At 51.1% G+C, this 17,665-nt stretch overlaps 1 protein-coding gene across 1 annotated transcript in view; it reads right to left on the reverse strand.

Moving 5' to 3' along the window:
* Positions 1-17,665, reverse strand: part of Eya2 (EYA transcriptional coactivator and phosphatase 2) — a 206,820-nt gene that overhangs the window by 13,432 nt on the left and 175,723 nt on the right. Inside the window, exons 9-10 of the mRNA XM_013150388.3 lie at positions 11,298-11,387; positions 1,548-1,606 (exon numbers count right to left, since the gene is read on the reverse strand). Coding sequence (XP_013005842.1) covers positions 1,548-1,606; positions 11,298-11,387 — 149 coding nt within the window. The remainder of the gene's footprint in view (positions 1-1,547; positions 1,607-11,297; positions 11,388-17,665) is intronic.

Below are 17,665 nucleotides of genomic sequence, written 5' to 3' on the forward strand. Positions count from 1 at the left end.
ACTGACATCCATTTGGGAGATGCCTAGATGTTCTGGCAAAAGATGGGGGTTCCTTGTGCAAGGGAAGGGGGGCTGCCCAGGATGTAAGGAGGGGCTGGCAAGCGTTGGGGCCCTGGTCAGGTTTTCTGAATCCTGCCCTTCCCACGTATGGTCTGTGCGAGCTTGGGCAGGCTGCTTAGCCTCTCTGTGCCTCATGGGGTCCAGCTGTGACATGGGACGACAGAAAGAGCATGTGTCACTTCAGAATACTGTGAGGATCAAGGGACTGAGCGACCTGCAGCTTTGGGTAGCACACGGCATAAAACGAGGGTGTTGTGGGACTGGATCCTACCCCTAATGAAGCATCCGAACACCAGCAGGGAGATCTGACACTTGGTACTTAGCGTACAGGAAGTCCTCAGGAAATATTTCTTGCACAATCGTGGGGGTCTTTGGCTTCTTTTGGGAAAACTGCCTTTGGATGGTGATCCTTGAAGTGAGGTGTCGAACAGCAGAGCAGGAGATGGGGTACAGAGGAGCCCTGTGCTGTATTCCAACGCAGCCAGCGGCATGGAAATGACCCAAGTGGGGAGTCCTGATCTCTGGGCCCTGGTGACCCAGTGCTTCCCAGAGATGGCTTTGTGGAAACATCCTTGACCTGGTGTTTGTTTATTCCGGATACTGGGAAGTCCTGGAAGCTGCAGGAACCCTCTCCCTGACTGTCAGATGGCAACAGGGACCTTGAGAGTGGCTCAGGAGAGGGCGCCTGGCCACCCATCACTTCTGACCATGCTGGCCTCTGAAAAGACTTGCAGAACACAGTGGGCCGGAAACAGATGCCGATTTCTGGTTTCTGATGAAGTTGGGAGACCTCGCAAGCAAATACTAAGTGAAATTATGAGGCACTCTCTAACACGTTACTCGATCAAAGAGTACTTTTGACGGGCCTAGAGGTGTTGAGTTGGGATAATTTTGGCTAAGCACAGATTAATCATGGCTGGGTTTTCATCAGGTTTCCCCAGGAGTAGGCCTGGAACATTCCAGCCACTCTCCTCAGAAGCAATCTGGTCGTAAGCTGTTGGTTACTTGATTTCTGGAAACCAGGTCCTAGGAGTGTTTCCTCCAGAAGTGAGAAGCATCACTTATTCATTTAAGAAATGTGGTTTTTGGACTATGAATGATATCAGTTTTACATTAAAAATATATGGCTTCTTATGAATGCAATGAAACCTTTGAAGGAACCTTTTAAGGAACCAAGGTCAGGGGTGGTTGAGGTTTTGGATTATCTTAGGAAGCAGCAAACAAAACAAGACAAAACCAAAACACTTGAAAAGCCCAAACACAGAGAGATAAACATAAGCAGAGCTTATGGATGAGAGCTGATGGAAAGAGGCTGCGGATGGGGCGGGTTATGATTTTTGAATTCAGGGACACCTTAGTTCTGGCTCTGACCGGAAGCAGAACCATTTCGTCCTGCCAGCCTGCCCTGCCCTCCACCCTACTTCTGTCTTCAAGATGAGCTTGCTCATCACCAGGCAAGAGGCACTCTGCACTCCTCAAATTCCTACCTTAAATCTTGGCCGTTGTCATCCGATGAGACATCGTCCACGTGGATCTGGTCACAATCCTGTAGAGAATGTGGCAAGGACAGAAAGAAACACGCCTGGTTAATCTGGGGTGGCCCTTAGGAGTGGGCTTCCTGGGCGAGGGTGGGGTGCGCACTGGTTCTTGTCAGGCTTGGTCCTTGGGCCGAGTCTCCGCGCTATTCTCCTTGGTTTCCTTATAAATGGGCAGGTTGGCTTTCAAAAGGCTGAAAAGATATCGTGTCATCCTCCTTTTCAAGGGACTCCTGCTCTGAACCATTCTATGCTGTCATCATCCCTGAAAACTCCGTGGACAGTGGTGCCCTAGAGGGACAAAGGGCCTCAGCTGACAACTTCTCCGCTGGGGTGATAGGCTCAACTAGGAAGAGTGTGCAAAGTGGCCCAAAGACTTACCTATTTAGACCACCGCGTGTTGTGAAATAGTTTTTGAAACAATGGTCAGTACGTAAACTCAGGCCACTTTTCTAAGTCTCTGTTTAGCTGCTCCTAGGAGTTATGCACTGTGCCGTGCAATCTGCACGCCTGTGTCTGGACCGTCCTTCGGCGCTGAGCTGACCTGAGCTGCCCGGGCCTGGGGCCCTTGTGGGATCCTAACCCCATGCACAGCACTTCACCTGGGCTCCTGGGACTGGAGCCGAGAGGCGACGCTGACTTTACAACCCAGGCGCAGAGAGAAGATGAACAGCAGTTTCCCTGAGTGACGACCCCAGACTCCTCAGTCCGTCCTCGGGCCCTGGGCCCCTCTGAGGTCACACAGGCTCAGGTCCCGGGTCGGGGTCCCAGGGCTGTCCTTGATGTCAGGGGAAAGGCATCTGGGAGGCTCTGTTTTTCTCATCTGAGAGGGGGTTGTTGGGGGTGCTAACGTGTGACAACAGTATCGATCAAACGTTGGGCTTCATAAAATACTGTGCCGCTCAGTGAGACACTACCTCGAACTGCAGCTGCTGACCGGGGTGAGTTACCCACCGCGCAGTGCAGGCGGCCTGGGGAGTGGGACACTGGAGAGCACTGGAGGCTCGAGGGGGCTTCGGGGAGGAGAATCTGATGCCCACCAGGGTGCCGCCTCTCCCTGGGTGTGGGACTGCCCTCTGCAGTGGAGGCGGATGGATCTGCATGGATCCTAGACTGCTTCTGACCTCTCCGGTCCACTGTGTGACTATCCTGGGGATGCGATGCGGTGGGGCTGTGACCCACCCAGTGCAGTCATGGCCTAGAGGAACGTCTACTTCCTGACCACAGAACCACGGCAAAGGGCTCGGGCAAGGAAGGCCATCAGCCCATGAGGCCCAGCGGACACCTGTGTTCCGGAGCCCGGCATACAGCGGATGAAACTCGGAATCCAACCCAGGGGCTCCGAGAATGGGGCAGATCTTTATGTCAGCACACACGAATGTTTTCCAGACATCTCAGCGTGTGGAAAGAGCAGGCTAGGGAGTGACACAGACTCTATGACGTCGTGTGCACAGTGACACGAACCTATTAAAACATCAGGTATTTCACATGGCCCTGGATGGTACATAACAGGGAAAAGAGATCTGGAAGCTCACACAGCTGGTCGGGAGATCCCTGTGGAAGGGACTGAGGTTGATTGGTGGTCAAAGGAGGCTTAAGTCTTGAAGCACTTTCACTTTTTAAAAGTGTCAGAGGACCATCTATCCATCTATCTGTATATTGCTTTTGAAATACATACACACACTCATACCCTCTGTCTAACTTTCTAGTTCTTAGAAAAGCTAATTTAAAATTTCTCACTGGGGAAGAGACAGGACTTCACATTGAATGGAAGCCAACACTTAAAAAAATTTTTTGGCAGTATAGGGGATTGACCCCAGGGCCTTTGCACTGAGCTGTATCCCCAGACATTTGTTATTTTTGATTTTGAGAAGCTCTGGCCATTTTATCTTGCATGCACTGTGGGGTGCACAGCCCATCACTGTGGGGTTTCAGGTGCTCCCTCACTTTGATACCAGGACATGCTCCTGACCCATCCTGTAATTTCTTTTCCCACGCATGAGAATCAGTCACTTCTCCCCAGAGCTCAGGTTGCTTTCACTAGAGAGTGGGGTTAAGAGCTGAGGTCTGGGCGCTGGGCTGCTCAGAGCCAGGGGACTGTCCCTGCTTCTGCTTCTCAGAGGAAGGGTGAGGCTGTCAGTTATTTTTTAATTATGAAACATGGCTAATACACCTGCTTGCAGGTGCTACGAGGCTACCGACGGCACTCAGGAAGTGGGCATAATTGCAGTCCCGAGGCCTCCTGTCACTAGTGGGGAGACTGAAGTTCAGGCAGATCTGTGTGTGGGGGACTTCTGTAAAGAGTCACAGGGTGCCGAGTGCACACCTGTAATCTCAGCTACTCAGGAGGCCGAGGCAGGAGGATTACAAGTTCAAAGCCAGCCTGAGCAAATTAGCTCACGTCTCAAAGACTAAAAAGGGCTGCGGATGCGCTCAGTGGCAGAGTCTTTGTCTAGCATGTGTCAAGCCCTGGGTTCAAACCCCAGCACCACCCCCACCCCCACAATACACAGTCCCCGGGTGGAGGAGGGCGTCTGCAGGGCTGGTGGGAACATTCTGCCTTTCATCGGCAGTGGCAGGAATTTATTCATTTGTCATCCGCTCACAGCCCAGTTTTAGTTTGAGGGCAACACTAGTCTCGAGACACGGAGAGAGCATCCTGCCTTTTTCTTTGCTCTGCAGTTTGTGTCAAATGGGAATGGTCCTCTCCGTGAATCCTGGATGGAACTTCTGTGTCACCTCCCTGTGACATGCTGGGTTGCTTTGGGGGTGGGGACATCTATAACAATTTATATACTTTTTTAGTCTTTTTAAAAAAAGTATTCTTGTCTTTGCAAGTTTTTGAACAGTCAGCTTGGTGACAAATACGTATAGAAATTTATTCTGATTATGCTGACACCATCTGCTCTTACCAGACTATCCGGCTCTGGTTTAATTGTCTTACTTTTTGTCACTGGTTCCTAGAGACACAAAAGAAAGGAAATGGTTGACGCGTGTGGTTTAGAACAATGACTCTGTTAGGGCCTGGAGGAGCTCCCTGCCACCCCTTGTCCTCTGAGGTGGAAATAATTTTGTGGGGGAGGGCGGGGTGGGATGGATTTGACACAGGGTTTCACTGTGCAGGCCAGGCTGGCCTTGAACTCTCAACGATCCTCCTGCCTCAGCTGCCTGAGTGCTGGGATTACAGGTGTGCACCGCCCAGCTTGGAAACAGTTCCTAGGTGAGCTTGCTTCATGCTGGCTCTAGACAGCTGGCGAGCAGGGTATTCCCTGGAGGGACACCTGCCATCCTCTTGTGCTAAGTGTTCAGTTTAGCTGATGACCACCCAGGGGGCCGTGGTCCACGCTGTACTAACACCCAGGACAGCCATTACTATTAGATCTGAGAGTATTATTCTCCCCGTGGCTCCTGCAGCAGCCAGGCCTGCAGGGTGGTGCCGGCCCTGGCCTGCGCACTGACTCCAGCACCTTCTAGCTCCCTGTGCCAAGGCTGTCCCAAAGCACTGCAGCATCCTAAGCCCGCCAGATGGCCTGGCCACTCACGGATCCCACCAGAGACAGCCGCAGAGATCTTCAAGTTCATGTTTCCTTTTCTGTTCCGGGGATCGACTTCATGACCTTGTGCCTGCCAGGCAGGCGCTGTGCTGTGAGCTGTACCCCGGTCCTCATCTTGTTTTTCACTAAGGGCCTTTCTTCCTCCACGCGGCTGATCACATCATAGTGCGTGTCAAAGCTCTGTTGTCCAAGAGGGTAAACATCCAGCTTAGAAGTGAGCAGGGCCTGGGATCCAGTCTTCATGCTACTTCTCCTAGTGTGTGACTTTAGGGGTGACCTCTCTGGGCCTCAGTTTCCTTCTCTGTGAGCGAGCTAAAAAGAACATCTCCCTTGCAGAGTGGTGGTGAGGGCTTGGAGTCAGGCACGTGCGATGCTTGGTGCAGGATGCTGCTCACTGCGTGTTGGGTGCAGCCAAGTGACCCTCTCTGTGCTTGGCTTTTCCCCTGTCACCGTGGGGGACACAAAGCAGCGCCTGCCTCTGTGCTCCTGTCAGGGTGAATGGAGCGTGTGCGGATGGACGCCCCAGCCGGTGGCCAGCACCCTGAGCGTGCGCTGCCTGTGGGTGCTGCGGTGCGGGTGTGCATTTCCTGTCTGTGCCTGTGTCCATCCCAGCTACATGGTCACTCTCTTCTTCCTAGAAACACATCGGACCCTTTGTGTGCTGTTCCAGTGGGGCTGGTGGCTCCCTCCCCAGGTGGAGGTCTCAGCATAGCTGGCTGGCGACTGCCGCCTGGTCTTCTCTTGCATACACGATGGGAAGATGCCTTCTGCTTCCCCTGGGGCTGGCTCCTCCTCTTGCCATCAGAGCCCCGACTTCCCAGTTTCTCCTCCTGCCTTGTACCCTGTGTCCCTTTGAATCTATCACACATAGCACGGGTCAGGGGCTTGGCTTTCCTGCTGGGAATCTTTCTCATGGAGGTGGCTTTCTGTGGCAGAGGCAGGACAGCACAGTGGACACAGAGAGGCACCAGGTCCTGGTGTCCCAGTGCTGCCACAGGGAGGCGGCTGCATATAAGCCAGAACAGGGGCCTCACCAGAAACCGAATTTGCCAGCGTCTTAAGGACGGATTTCTAGACTCCAAACCCATGAGGAAATGTCTTTTGCTAAAGGAACCTGACATGGTGTTTAGCTCTGGACAGTGGACTGCGGCAGTGGAGATCGTCACAGTGCTCACTGAGTGAGTTAATCCATCAAAGCACCCAGAGCAGCACCGGGCCCACAGCAGGCACTCAGGAAAGGTCAGCTACGGTTACTGTCATTATTTCTGTCACCACCATAACTGAAAGTGGAGGACGCATCCTACAGACTGAAGAGGCCAGAGCTGCGCTGTTAGACAGAACTTGCTACGCTGAGGTAAACTGTGTCCCCTACGAGGGTCACCAGTGATCTGTGGCTTTTTACATTAAAACTGCTTAAAGTTCAACACAATAAAAATTCAGTGCCTCAGCTGCACCTAACACATCAATGCCACGTGTGGCTGGTGGCTGCTGTGCTGGAGGGCAGCACGGGACATTCGTGTTATAGTGGAAGTTCTGCTGGCCGGCACTGCTCGGGGACACGGGCTTTCAGATGGTTTTGACTGTGACCTTCGGTAAGAAATTTTATATCATCCACATTTATCTTAGTGATACATAAACTTAAACAATGATTCATCATTGAATTATTATTCACTACTATTTGTGATATACTCTTATTTTATTCGCCACTTCTAAATTATTTTAAAAAGTTTATCTATTTATTTTGGTCTTTTTGAGACAGGGTCTCACCATGCAGTTTGGGCTGGCCTTGAACTCGCTATGTAGCCCAGGCTGGGCTCGAACTCATAGCGATCCTCCTGCCTCAGTGCCTGAGTGCTGGGAATATGAATGTGCACCGTCACACCTAGCAACTTTTTTATTATTAATTAAGAAGCTGTGGTCTTGACTTTCTTTTTTTAAATTTTTATCGGTACCGGGGATCGAACTCATGACCATGCGCTTGCAAGGCAGGTGCTTATGCTGCTGAGCTAAGTTCCCAGCCTCTTGACCTTTTTTTGAGACTTGGCTTTGCTTTCCAGGGTGCCCTGTTGGTCTTGGGCTCAGGCGCTTCTCCCTCATTGACTTCCGGAGTAGCTGGGACGGGGCTGTGCCACCAGCCTGCCCTGGCTTTACGGCCAAACAGGCAGTGCAGGCACAGACGGGGAGGGCGGTGTGTGGATGTTACTGGCAACACCTCGGCAGTGCGCTGAGACTTTGGGCTGGTCGGTCCCAGTCTTTGCTGTATCTCTGCACTGTTTCTACAGCTATGGGATGACCGTAGAAACACGAGTGGCTAAGCTGATCATATTTTCCCAACTTACAAATGTTTAACAATCAAAATTGCACAATTTTCTCCTCCACTAGGTGATCCTCACCCCCACCCCCCAGTGCAGGCCCAGGAGCAGTGTGGCCTTGGGCGGCTAGGCCAACATGCTGGGCTGCAGGGTGCTGGGCTCAGTGCTCACTGATTTCATGAATCTCTGTCATTATGACCACCCATTTAACAGACAAGGAAACTGAGGCTCAAGGAGACACAGCAATTTTCCCAGGTTACATGGCCAGCAGGTGGGAGCCGGGACTCAAGATGGATGTAACTGAGGGGAAAGTCCTTGTCCTAGATGTGGGGCACACATCCCAAATATCCTGAGAAGTGGCCGAACTTGGCATCTGCCTCCCTGCCCTCAGCCCTCACCCCCAGGGCTTCTTCTCTATGACACCTGCCTCTGCCCTTGCCCCCTTCAGTCTGTTCTCTACCAGGCAGGCACACAGGCCCTGGGAGGCATGTCCATCATTCAAAAGTCTCCAGTGCCTTTGTGTCACCCTTTGAATGTGACTCAAAGCCTTGCAGTGGTCTGGAGGCCACGTCCCAATTGCCTACCTTGATCTTTCCTGTTCCCTCCACTCCAGCTGCATGGGGAACCCCCAACCTCGGCCACGCCCTGGGACCTTTGGGCTGCTGTTTCCTCCCGGAAACTCCCCTGGGCCCTGCCCAAATGTCAGAGAGACTTTATTTGCATGGGCCAAGTGAGGCAGCAGCTCCTGTGACAGGACCTGCCCCAGCCAGGTCTCTCTTCAGAGCTCTTTACCTGGCCGGACACTACTGGGTCGGATGGTAACAGCTGTCTCCCCAGCTGGCAGCCACTGCCTCGAGGACATGGGTCTCGGCGTGCCTTGGATATGGCTGAACACATAGCATTTAGACACGCGCCTCGCAGGTTCTGCACGAGGACCTACAGGTGCAGGAAGGAGCCTCTTCCTTGCAGATGGCTCAGCGAGGAGGGCATCTGACTTTCTTTCCTGAACCCGACACTCAGGTGTGGACGCCAGGCCTCAAGCTGGCCTCCTGCAGATTGCTGTCTTCCCCCAGCTCTTGCTGTCCCTTAGATCTTGACAGGCGCTGCCTTGCACCAGCAAACAACATGCTTTCCCTTGTGTGAGTTTTGATTTCTCCCTGTGGAATGTGGTTTCAATTCTGCAGGGGTACCCTGCAGCTCCTGGCACTGGGAACATTTTTAAAAAAATAATTTAGAGAAAAAAACCAAACTGGCTTCCCTGAGTAGCACTAACTGGTGATGAAGACCCTTCTCCAAGAGTTGTTTCCATCTCGGACTTAGGGGACATCAAGACACTGCAGGGTTGGGGCGGGGGAAGTTGGGGTTTGGAATCCAGAAGCCCATGCAGGTCCCACAGACACCTGGCTTGCAGCCCCAGCAATGTATGTGGTGTTTGTCCTGCACACATCTGCCTGTCAGTTTGGGGTCTTCACTAGGGTGGGTGGGCGTCTCAGATATCTCCAAGCCTGTGTGCCCGAGACAGGAGGACGGCTCCTCAGTTCCCCGGCTCCACGTCCATGTGTCCCTGCTTCGCTGTTGGGGTAAAGGCTGCCGCGTTCTGCTCAGACAGCTCCAGAGTCTGCTCCCCACCCCCAGCAAGTCTCTTGGCTTTGCTGCCACCCTGACGGGGTCCGAGCCTCTGTCCTCGGCAGGAACCCCCTTTGCAGCCTCCCAGCTTCCTGTCTCCCTGCGGCTGCCCACTCTCCACTCGTGTCCAGAGCTGCCTTTGCAAACTGCAAGCCACAGCCTGTGGCCTTTCTTGCTTAGTGTCCCTGTGCCCCATGGCCGAATTGCTCAGCGTCAACTCTGGTTTCCACAACACCTCCTTCCAGATTCTTTGTCCCAGGAAGTCACCATGCCTCGGCGGCTGTGTCCTCCTCTGACCCCACTGACCGCGCTCTCAGTACTTGGTCTTCCAGCTCCTTGTCACCCCTCAGCTCACTTGTCACCTCTTGACGCGGCCTTCCCCGACACCTTCCGGAACGCCGCCCAGACCTTCCCCACGGCTTGCTCTCATGTCCGACTGGTTTGCGTTTCCACGTCCCTCCCACGGTCACAGGTGATCCCACGCGTGGATCTGACAGCCAGTTTCCCGCGTGGGCCCTGGGAATTCCTGGTGCACCAGACTGCGGGCCCTGCTCTCCCGGAGCGGGCGCTGCGGGGGAAACAGGGCAAAGCGAGGTCTGCCCCGGATGTTCTGGTGACAAAGGCCAATCACTTCCAAGGCTTGGTTCCGGCGAGCTGGGTTCTGAGAATGGCGATCAGTTGAGTCCTTACTACATTAGGCTCCAGAAATGCTTGCTGACTTCAATGGCCTGTTTTTCAAACTCCCATCCTCTCTCTCCATCTCTGCCTGTCTCTGTCTGTCTGTCTGTCTGTCTGTCTCTTTTCCCCAAGCCATGAGAGGTCATCCCAAGTGTGCCTGCACCTCGCCTTGGCTACCGAGTCCTGGGCACTGCTGCCCATGGCCGCCTCCACTTCTCCAAAGTGCTTTGCTACAACAAGTTTCTGCGCAGATCCTTTCTTTGAAACCGATACTGGGTGGAGAACATCAACTCCGTTTTATGGGGCCCTCGCGGCTTGCAGGAGGGCACAGGACACAAGAGTGCTCATTTCCCCAAGGATCCCTCCTCTGGTTTGCAGACTGAAAAGCAAGACCTTCCCCAGCGATAAAGGTTACTGATGTCCCAGGCCAGTCAGCACAGATTTGGGACCTGTGGCCTTCGTATTTAATTTTCATAGTTTGTCCCCAGGGATTGTCCAGATTCCAGAAAAAGAAACAAAAAACAAAAAACTCCTACCAGGATAAATAGAACCTTTCTTTCACATTCAGTATTATTTTAGGTTGTCTTCATTTTTTCAGCCCTTTGAGCCAATAACATGATTATAATTTATAACGCCAGAAAAAACCCCACACAAATCCTCTCAGTAGCCTAAAACTCTTCTTTTCCTTGAAGAGAGCTGCTTGCTATTTCGTTAGAGGGAATAAGTCATATTTCCCTCATCGCTTTGGCTACACGGAAGCTCACGGCTTAACTCTACACTTCCCTGCAGTAATTATCCTGACCTTGATTTTTTGGAGAAAGTGTAAGTCTTTGTCCTTATTCACTACAGAGCCTTTTATCCCTTTGCTTTTGCTTTAATAGTTCAATTTAAAATATGTTTTTCATTTGAAATCCTTCCCGAATCCTTCCAACATATGGTGGAGATAAACCAATGAATCACACTGATTTCCAAAGCTGCTCTTCCCCCTTCTCCCTGCCTCCTTTGCATCTTGCTTAGGGGCTCGGGAGCAGACACACTAAACAAGCACAGGCCCTCCACCTACTCTTTCTTTGTAGAACACGCTTTCAGGGGGAATGTAAATTGTTTTTAAAAGCTTCCATTCTGGCCCACTGCTAATTATTGCTGACCCAGGAGGATGCGCACTAATTTGCCTTAATAAACTTATTAAATAGCAAAATTCAGGAGGAAGAAACTATATAGCCTTTATTGGATTAGCGAAACTGCCAGTGGACCTCACTGGAGCAGGGAGAAAAGCCCATTAGCTGCACAGCAAGCCAGGGAGCTAATCCGGCCACGTATGTTTCCAATAAACCACTGCCGGCCAGTGCTGCGCCTTCACGGCGGCTGCTAGCAAAAGCTTCAAGTCTAAGGGAAAAAAGCAATGAAAGAATGGAAGAAGGAAAAAAAGAAGAAGAAAAGGGAGGAGAGGAAGGAAAGGAAGAGCAGCCTCCCCAACTAGATAGAGCGAGCTCACGCGGCAGCTCCTCCGTTTGGGGACAGCAGCCACGAACCTCCAGGTCGTTGAAGAACAGGTGCGTGTCCGCCAGGTTGAAGATCATCTCTTCCATCATCAGGCCGATGCGCACGGACGTTGTGGTGTCCTGTGGAAGAGAGGGGGACAGTCCCATGCAGCTGCGGCCGCTGTGACCGCAGCTGCCTCCGCTCTCTGAATAGCTCCTGTGGCCTCAAGCGTGGACCCGTGTGGGGTCCGGGTCTGGCCCCGCACTATTTATTCCCTTCGGCCTCTCCTCCGCTGAAATCTCCCCACAGACGCCCAGAATCACGGCTGTGTTCAGCGTGGCACGGACGGTTACAGGAATGGCTGTGATCGGGGTGGATCTTTCGGGAAGTGTGGGTTTTCAGGACTCCCGCTACATTTTTTTGGTTTCGAGGGATGCCAAGAATATGTCAGGGAAAGCAGTATCAACTATGCACACAGGAGCTGCCGGGCCAGCCCGAAGTGGGCTCTCTGTTGCCAGCGACCTCTCCCTGGGTGATGCCATGTTCTGCTGCTCCTGAACAGAGGGTCATTTAGGGAACCAAGCCAGGAACACAGACCCACCGCGTCCATCCGGGGAACACTAGGCAGGACTTGGGAAAAGATGCCACGCCAGGAAACAAACACTGAGAAGTGGGCCCAGGGAATGAAAGAAAGGTGCTTAGAGTGTCCCTCGTCTTCCCTGTGCATGGCGTGGCCAGCTATATTGCCGTTCACTCGCATTTGGGGTTCATGCTTGGAGTGCCCTCCCCGGCAGGAGGATGATGCCATGCATGACAGGGATGGCAAACCACAGCCCCCTGCTCAAACCTGGGCTGCTCACTGTTTTTACCTGGCTCATGAGTTAAGCGAGGTTTTCACTTTATTTTATGTTATATTTTAAGTACTGGGGACTGAGTCCAGGGGGCACTGAGCTGTCCATCTCCAGTCCTTTTTATTTTTCAATTTTCACATAGAATTTTGCTAAGTTGCCCGGCTGGCCTTGAACTACAATCTTCCTGCCCTGGTCTCGAAAGGAGCTGGAATTATAGGCATAGGCTGCTGCACCCCACCTGGTTTTTCCATGTTTTAAACAGGGTATTCTGCATTGTGGACGCAGCAGGGAGCAGTTGTGATAGACTGTGTGACACACAACACCTAAGCTATGTGCTATCTGGCCCTGCACGGGAAAAGTCTGCTGGCCTCTGCTACCGTCTCACTGTGCAACCAGGTGTGATCATGCACTGGGCTTTGGCCAGTGACACGTGGTGGACGTGACACATCCACCCCCAGCACATTCTGAGCTGGCACATGGCCCTCAGGTTTGTTTTCCACTTCACAGGACCACATGCGCTCTGGATAAAAGCACCTGTTAGCGGGGGTTCCACAGTGAAGGTGACTGTGGATCAGGACTGCAGCTGATATTCATGGACTTGTACTATGAATGAGACACTGACTGTGAAGCACAGAGTTGTGGGGATGTTTGTTACCAGGACAAATACTTATCCTAACTGATACACAGGAGAAATAGGCAACACAGTGGTTCCCAGCCCTGGCTGCACATTGTGATGCTCTGCTGAGTATTAAAAAAACAAAAAAAAAACCCAGAAGCCCAGGCTTCAGTTCAGATAAATAAAACCAGAATTGCTGAGGGAGGGGTCCAGGTACCAAGAAATTTATATTCTTCAGGTGAGCTGGGTGTGGTGGCACACAACTGAAATCACAGCACTCTGGGAGGCTGAGGCAGGAGGATTACAATTTTGAGCTTAGTCTGGGAAATTTAGTGACTTAGTGAGACTCTGTCTGAAAATAAAAGATTAAAACACTGGGGCTGGGGATGTAGTGTGAAGCCCTGGATTCAATCGCTAGTACAGAGGGCAGGGTGAGGGGACAGGGAGGGAGAGAGAGGGAGAGTCCTCAGGTGGTTGGAATGTGCTCTCAGGGTGAAGAGCTGTTAGTCTGAAGGGTGTATAATACCAGGCTAGTTACATTCCTAGAGCGAATCAATTAAGCGCTTTTTCTGTATCACTCTGTAAGCATTATCTTACTTAATGCCTACAAAGTTCTATGAAGGGGGCACTGTTATATTTCCATTTTATAGATGAGAAAACTGAGGGACGCGAGGGTTGGGTAATTTTCTCAAGGCCATCCTAGTTAGCGAGTGCTGTGATCCGAGCCCAGGTACCCTGGCTGCAGAGCAGCACCAGGCCTGGCAGGGCGTGGAGAAGTGTGTGGAGGCCGAGGACAGAGAGCTGCCGTGTATGCTCGCTCCACGCCCTCTTTCCCTGTTTGAACTTTTCACCAGGAGGCTCTGTTGCTTCCACCATAACAACAGCAACATAAACCCTTCTTGACACCCTAAAAACAAAAAGGTAGCAGCGGATCTGAGTGCAGAATCAGGCCCAGGGAGGAGCCAGCGGACCAAAACCTGCTTAGGGCTCCGAGGACCCAGGCCGACTTCTCTGGGTCCTGGCTGGGAGTTGGCGTGCAGGGAACTCAGCGATGGACCAGGAGCAGGTGAGGAAAGCAGACTGCTCAGGGCCCAGGAGGGAATCTGCACAGTTTTGGGTTTCCACTTGTCCCCAAGCCACCTCCCCTTCACGTCCCCACACAGCCCTTTTGGGCGAGGCTATTTTGCACCTGTCCCCGGGGGCCAGCCTCAGGGTGCTGGCCCAGGAGTAGAGAGAGCTGCCACCCAGACCCGCTGCTGCAAGGATTTATCCAGGAAAGTGTCACCTCCCAGGGCAGCAGACAGAGAGGGCAAAATGACCACCATGCAAGAAACGACTTCTCTGGGGAAAGTGTTTGCATCGTTGCAAGAAGGCAAACCTTGTATCTTCTGAAAGTTGAGGTTATGATGGATTCCTACAGATCAAGAGGAGGAGACCAGAATGTGTACGTGTGTGTGTGCGTGTGCGTGTGCGTGTGCGTGTGTGTGTGGTGGATTCAGAACTCAAGTCTCATTTCGTAGTGCCAGAGACCACGCCTAAAACAGAATAAAAATGTTAAATAGCACCAACATAAGTGTGTTACCTTGAACTTGGAAGTACTAAAAATATCAATACAAATTGTTTTTAAAAAAAATTAAAATTTTGTTTTTTAGAGGCAGGGTGTGTTTGTGTAGTCCAGGCTGGCCTCGAACTTGCACTGGTCCTCCTGCCTCGGCCTCCCAAGCGCTGGGAGTATGGGTAGGTGTTGCCACGCCCACTTTAGCACCAGGTGAAAGTTGTTGCTTGTGGGCAGAAAGGAGGGGTGGCAGGTCCTGTATGGAGACTGTTTTTCACATACTCTCCTTTGTAGAATCTGATAAATTTAAAGCTACGTGCATACATTTCTTCAGTTAAAAAAATTAACAATCAGTAATATACTCAGCAATTTACTTTTTCTTTATCTTCAAGAAAAATCAATACACACGATCCAGAGGACATGCCAAAAGATGTTCCTCACAGAATTGTTAGTAAACTGCAAAAGGTTGGAAATAACTTAGGTTGTCCAGCCAAAGGAGAAAACAAAAATATAATTAAGTCTACAGAAGAAAAACTACATTTTAATGGGAAGAAATGAACTACATTTCTTTTGGGTTAACGCAAACATAACAAATACATTGTCAAAGGAAAAATCCTAATTATGTATTATATACTGCATGCTATTACCATTTATTAGTAATTCATAAAGCATTACTGTGAATTGCTGGTGGGCACTTACATATTTATTAATACCTGAAAGGACATTTCCAGAGCCAGAAGAGCAGCTACTTCTGGAGGCAGAGAGGAGGGGGCAGGAATTAAAAATGATGCTTAGGGAACTTTGGTGTTAAGCGGAATAGTCTAAAAAAATTTGTAAAGGAGATTAGATACTTACTGTGCAATTAAAAGTTAAAAAAATTAAAGAGCTCTCCAATTTTGGCGACTCTACGATACCCATCTACTGTTTTGATCCTTCCCTGTGTGTCAGGTTTTTGGAAAATCTGCTTGTCTGTTACCTACTAGGTTGTTTGAAGCTATGCTGGGCCTCTTGGGATGGATGGAATGCCATCTTGTTCGCTTAGGGGATTTGTGGGTGGCTCTCTCCCAGAGTAGGAAGGCATTGTGGATTTTTCCAGCACAGCTTGGTTCTCTGCACATTCTCAGAGTTTGGCTTTGATGGCCATGCAGCAGGCTGTGCACCCATCCGGTGAGGAGGCCCTGAGCCAGGAACTGTCCCCGGGGGTGGGTGCTGTCTCTGGCCGTGGATGGGGCAATGGAGGCTATTCGCTGATCAGCGTGCACTGTCGACAAAATCATCTTAATCAGAGGAGGGCGGCCGGGCTCTTTCTCCTCTGGCTGGTGGACCACTGGGTTATCTTGGGATTGTGGTTGTATTTCTTGGGTGGAGGGGAAAGAGAACATTTAAAAAAAAGTCTTTCCCCAAACAAAATCTATCTGATGCAAAGCAAACAGAAGCCCGTGAGGACAGTGGCACGGGGCCGTGTGCAGGAGTGGAGGAACCTGAAAGCCAGAGGGACTCGGGTTTAAGGCAATCATAACCGTTGTTTCCCGTCAAACGCCCATGTTGGCCTCAGACTCGCACGTCCTCCCGTGGAAGCCACAGCAGTCCACTTTGCAGGCCCTCTTCATGGGGAGGCCGCGGTTTTCAAAACGATGAGCTGAAGCTTTTACCAAAACGCTGGGTTAATGAACCGGAGCTCTGTTTGTCCGCTGAAGAATTTCCTTTCTTATGTTTCTGAATTTTCTGTTTAGGCACACAGCACTCTTCAGGAATCCAAAGAAGTGGGATTTTCACACCAATCAGCATCCCAGTCCTTTGGGCAAAAGCAAGCCGTGCTCTGATTTCAAACTGACACTGACTTATGCAGCCGGGATCTTTTGGTCCTGGCTGAATAATGATAATAATTAATAATAATAATAATAATAATGGCCTCTTTTATTGATGCTTTGAATTGAGGTTAAAAGGATGGCCTCACTGGAAGGTGACTTCATAAGGTTATTTACCCTCTGTGACTCTGTTTCTCATCTGTAAATGAGCTAGCTAGTGTTGTCAGGATGGTTCAGTAGATCTCTTAAAGTGTGAGTTATACATATATAATGCTTTTAGTGAAACTTTCATGACCAGCACTGACAAAGGAAAAAAATACCACAGAGCCCAGAGCGCAGTGAATGATGGCTGGCTGCTTGTGTTTGTCAGTAAAGTTTTATTGGGACATAGCAATGCCTGTGTGGTTATGGCTGTTCTCATGCTGCAGGGGCAGAACTAAGCAGTCAGCTTATGGTTTAAAGCCGCAGGTATTTATTATTCATCTGCAGGAGAAGTTTGACAGTGAATAGATGACAGAATGCCAGAGTCCATCACACACAGTAACGGTGAGCTTCTCTTTTATCAGGGGTGTGTATGTCTGTGTGCGTGTGTGCTGGCTCATGATATAAAACTGCCTGACTGACTGTGGTACTGGAGGCTGAACCCAGGACTGTCGCACTGAGCCCTTCCTATCTTTTATTTTGAGACAGGGTCTTGCTCAACTGCAAAGTTTCCCAGTCTGGGTTCAAGCTTGTGCCCTACCTGAGCTTCCCAGTGTGCTGGGATTCCAGGCACAGGCCACCACACTCAGCGTGAAAATGTGTTTTTTGCTTTAGCCATATTAAAACATTAAAAAACCGAGTTAGTAACGGAGGAGCATAGGACCAGGCTGGAATCTAGCAATCGCTAAGAAAATGCTGGTGTAGGCACAGCTGTGATAAGTACTGTTATTCTTTTCCCTGCTGTTACTGTGGGATGTGAGCGGGTCTTTCAGCCTGGAAGAGGCAGTGTTGGGCTTGAAACGCAGGGCGGATCTGACTCCAGGCTCCAGGATCCCCTGGTTGTGCCATGATGCCCGAGGGTCACTCTGGCCTGAGGGAGTATCTGTTAGCCTCAGCTCTGTGCTTTGTGCATAGAAAAAACGTGCCATGCCTCCTGGACTATGCAAACACACTGGACGTCTACAGTGCAGTATCGGGTGGTCGCCGATTCAGTTGAGTGTTGAACTGATTTCATTCGGGGCCTCTGCCATGAAGATTCAGGCTGGCTGTCTAGGAAAGAACCATCTCTGCAGCCCTGAGGAGCTCAGGCCCTGAACTTTCCTAAGAAACACCTGTGGACAAGCTCGGAGCTTGGGCTGTGCACTTTCATGGCCAGACAGCTGTGGTTCGTGGTGAACCCGGTGTTGCTCTGGGGTTGGGGTCTCTGTAGTTGAGGTCAGTCATTCAGTGCTGCATGCTGGCTCCCTGGGTCCCAGTGGGACCCTGAACAACGGAGCCCAGGTGGGCTTCTCTGGAGAGGCTTGGCGCATGCTGTCCCCACTGCTTTGGGGGAAGCAGGCCGAGTGGGGGCGCAGGGCCGGGAAGGTGAGGCGGCTCGCTCTGGGCC

The sequence above is a fragment of the Cavia porcellus genome, unplaced genomic scaffold, assembly GCF_034190915.1.
Source record: "Cavia porcellus strain 051 isolate PalLab524CR breed Dunkin Hartley unplaced genomic scaffold, mCavPor4.1 scaffold_5, whole genome shotgun sequence".
In the NCBI taxonomy this organism is placed as follows: domain Eukaryota; kingdom Metazoa; phylum Chordata; class Mammalia; order Rodentia; family Caviidae; genus Cavia; species Cavia porcellus.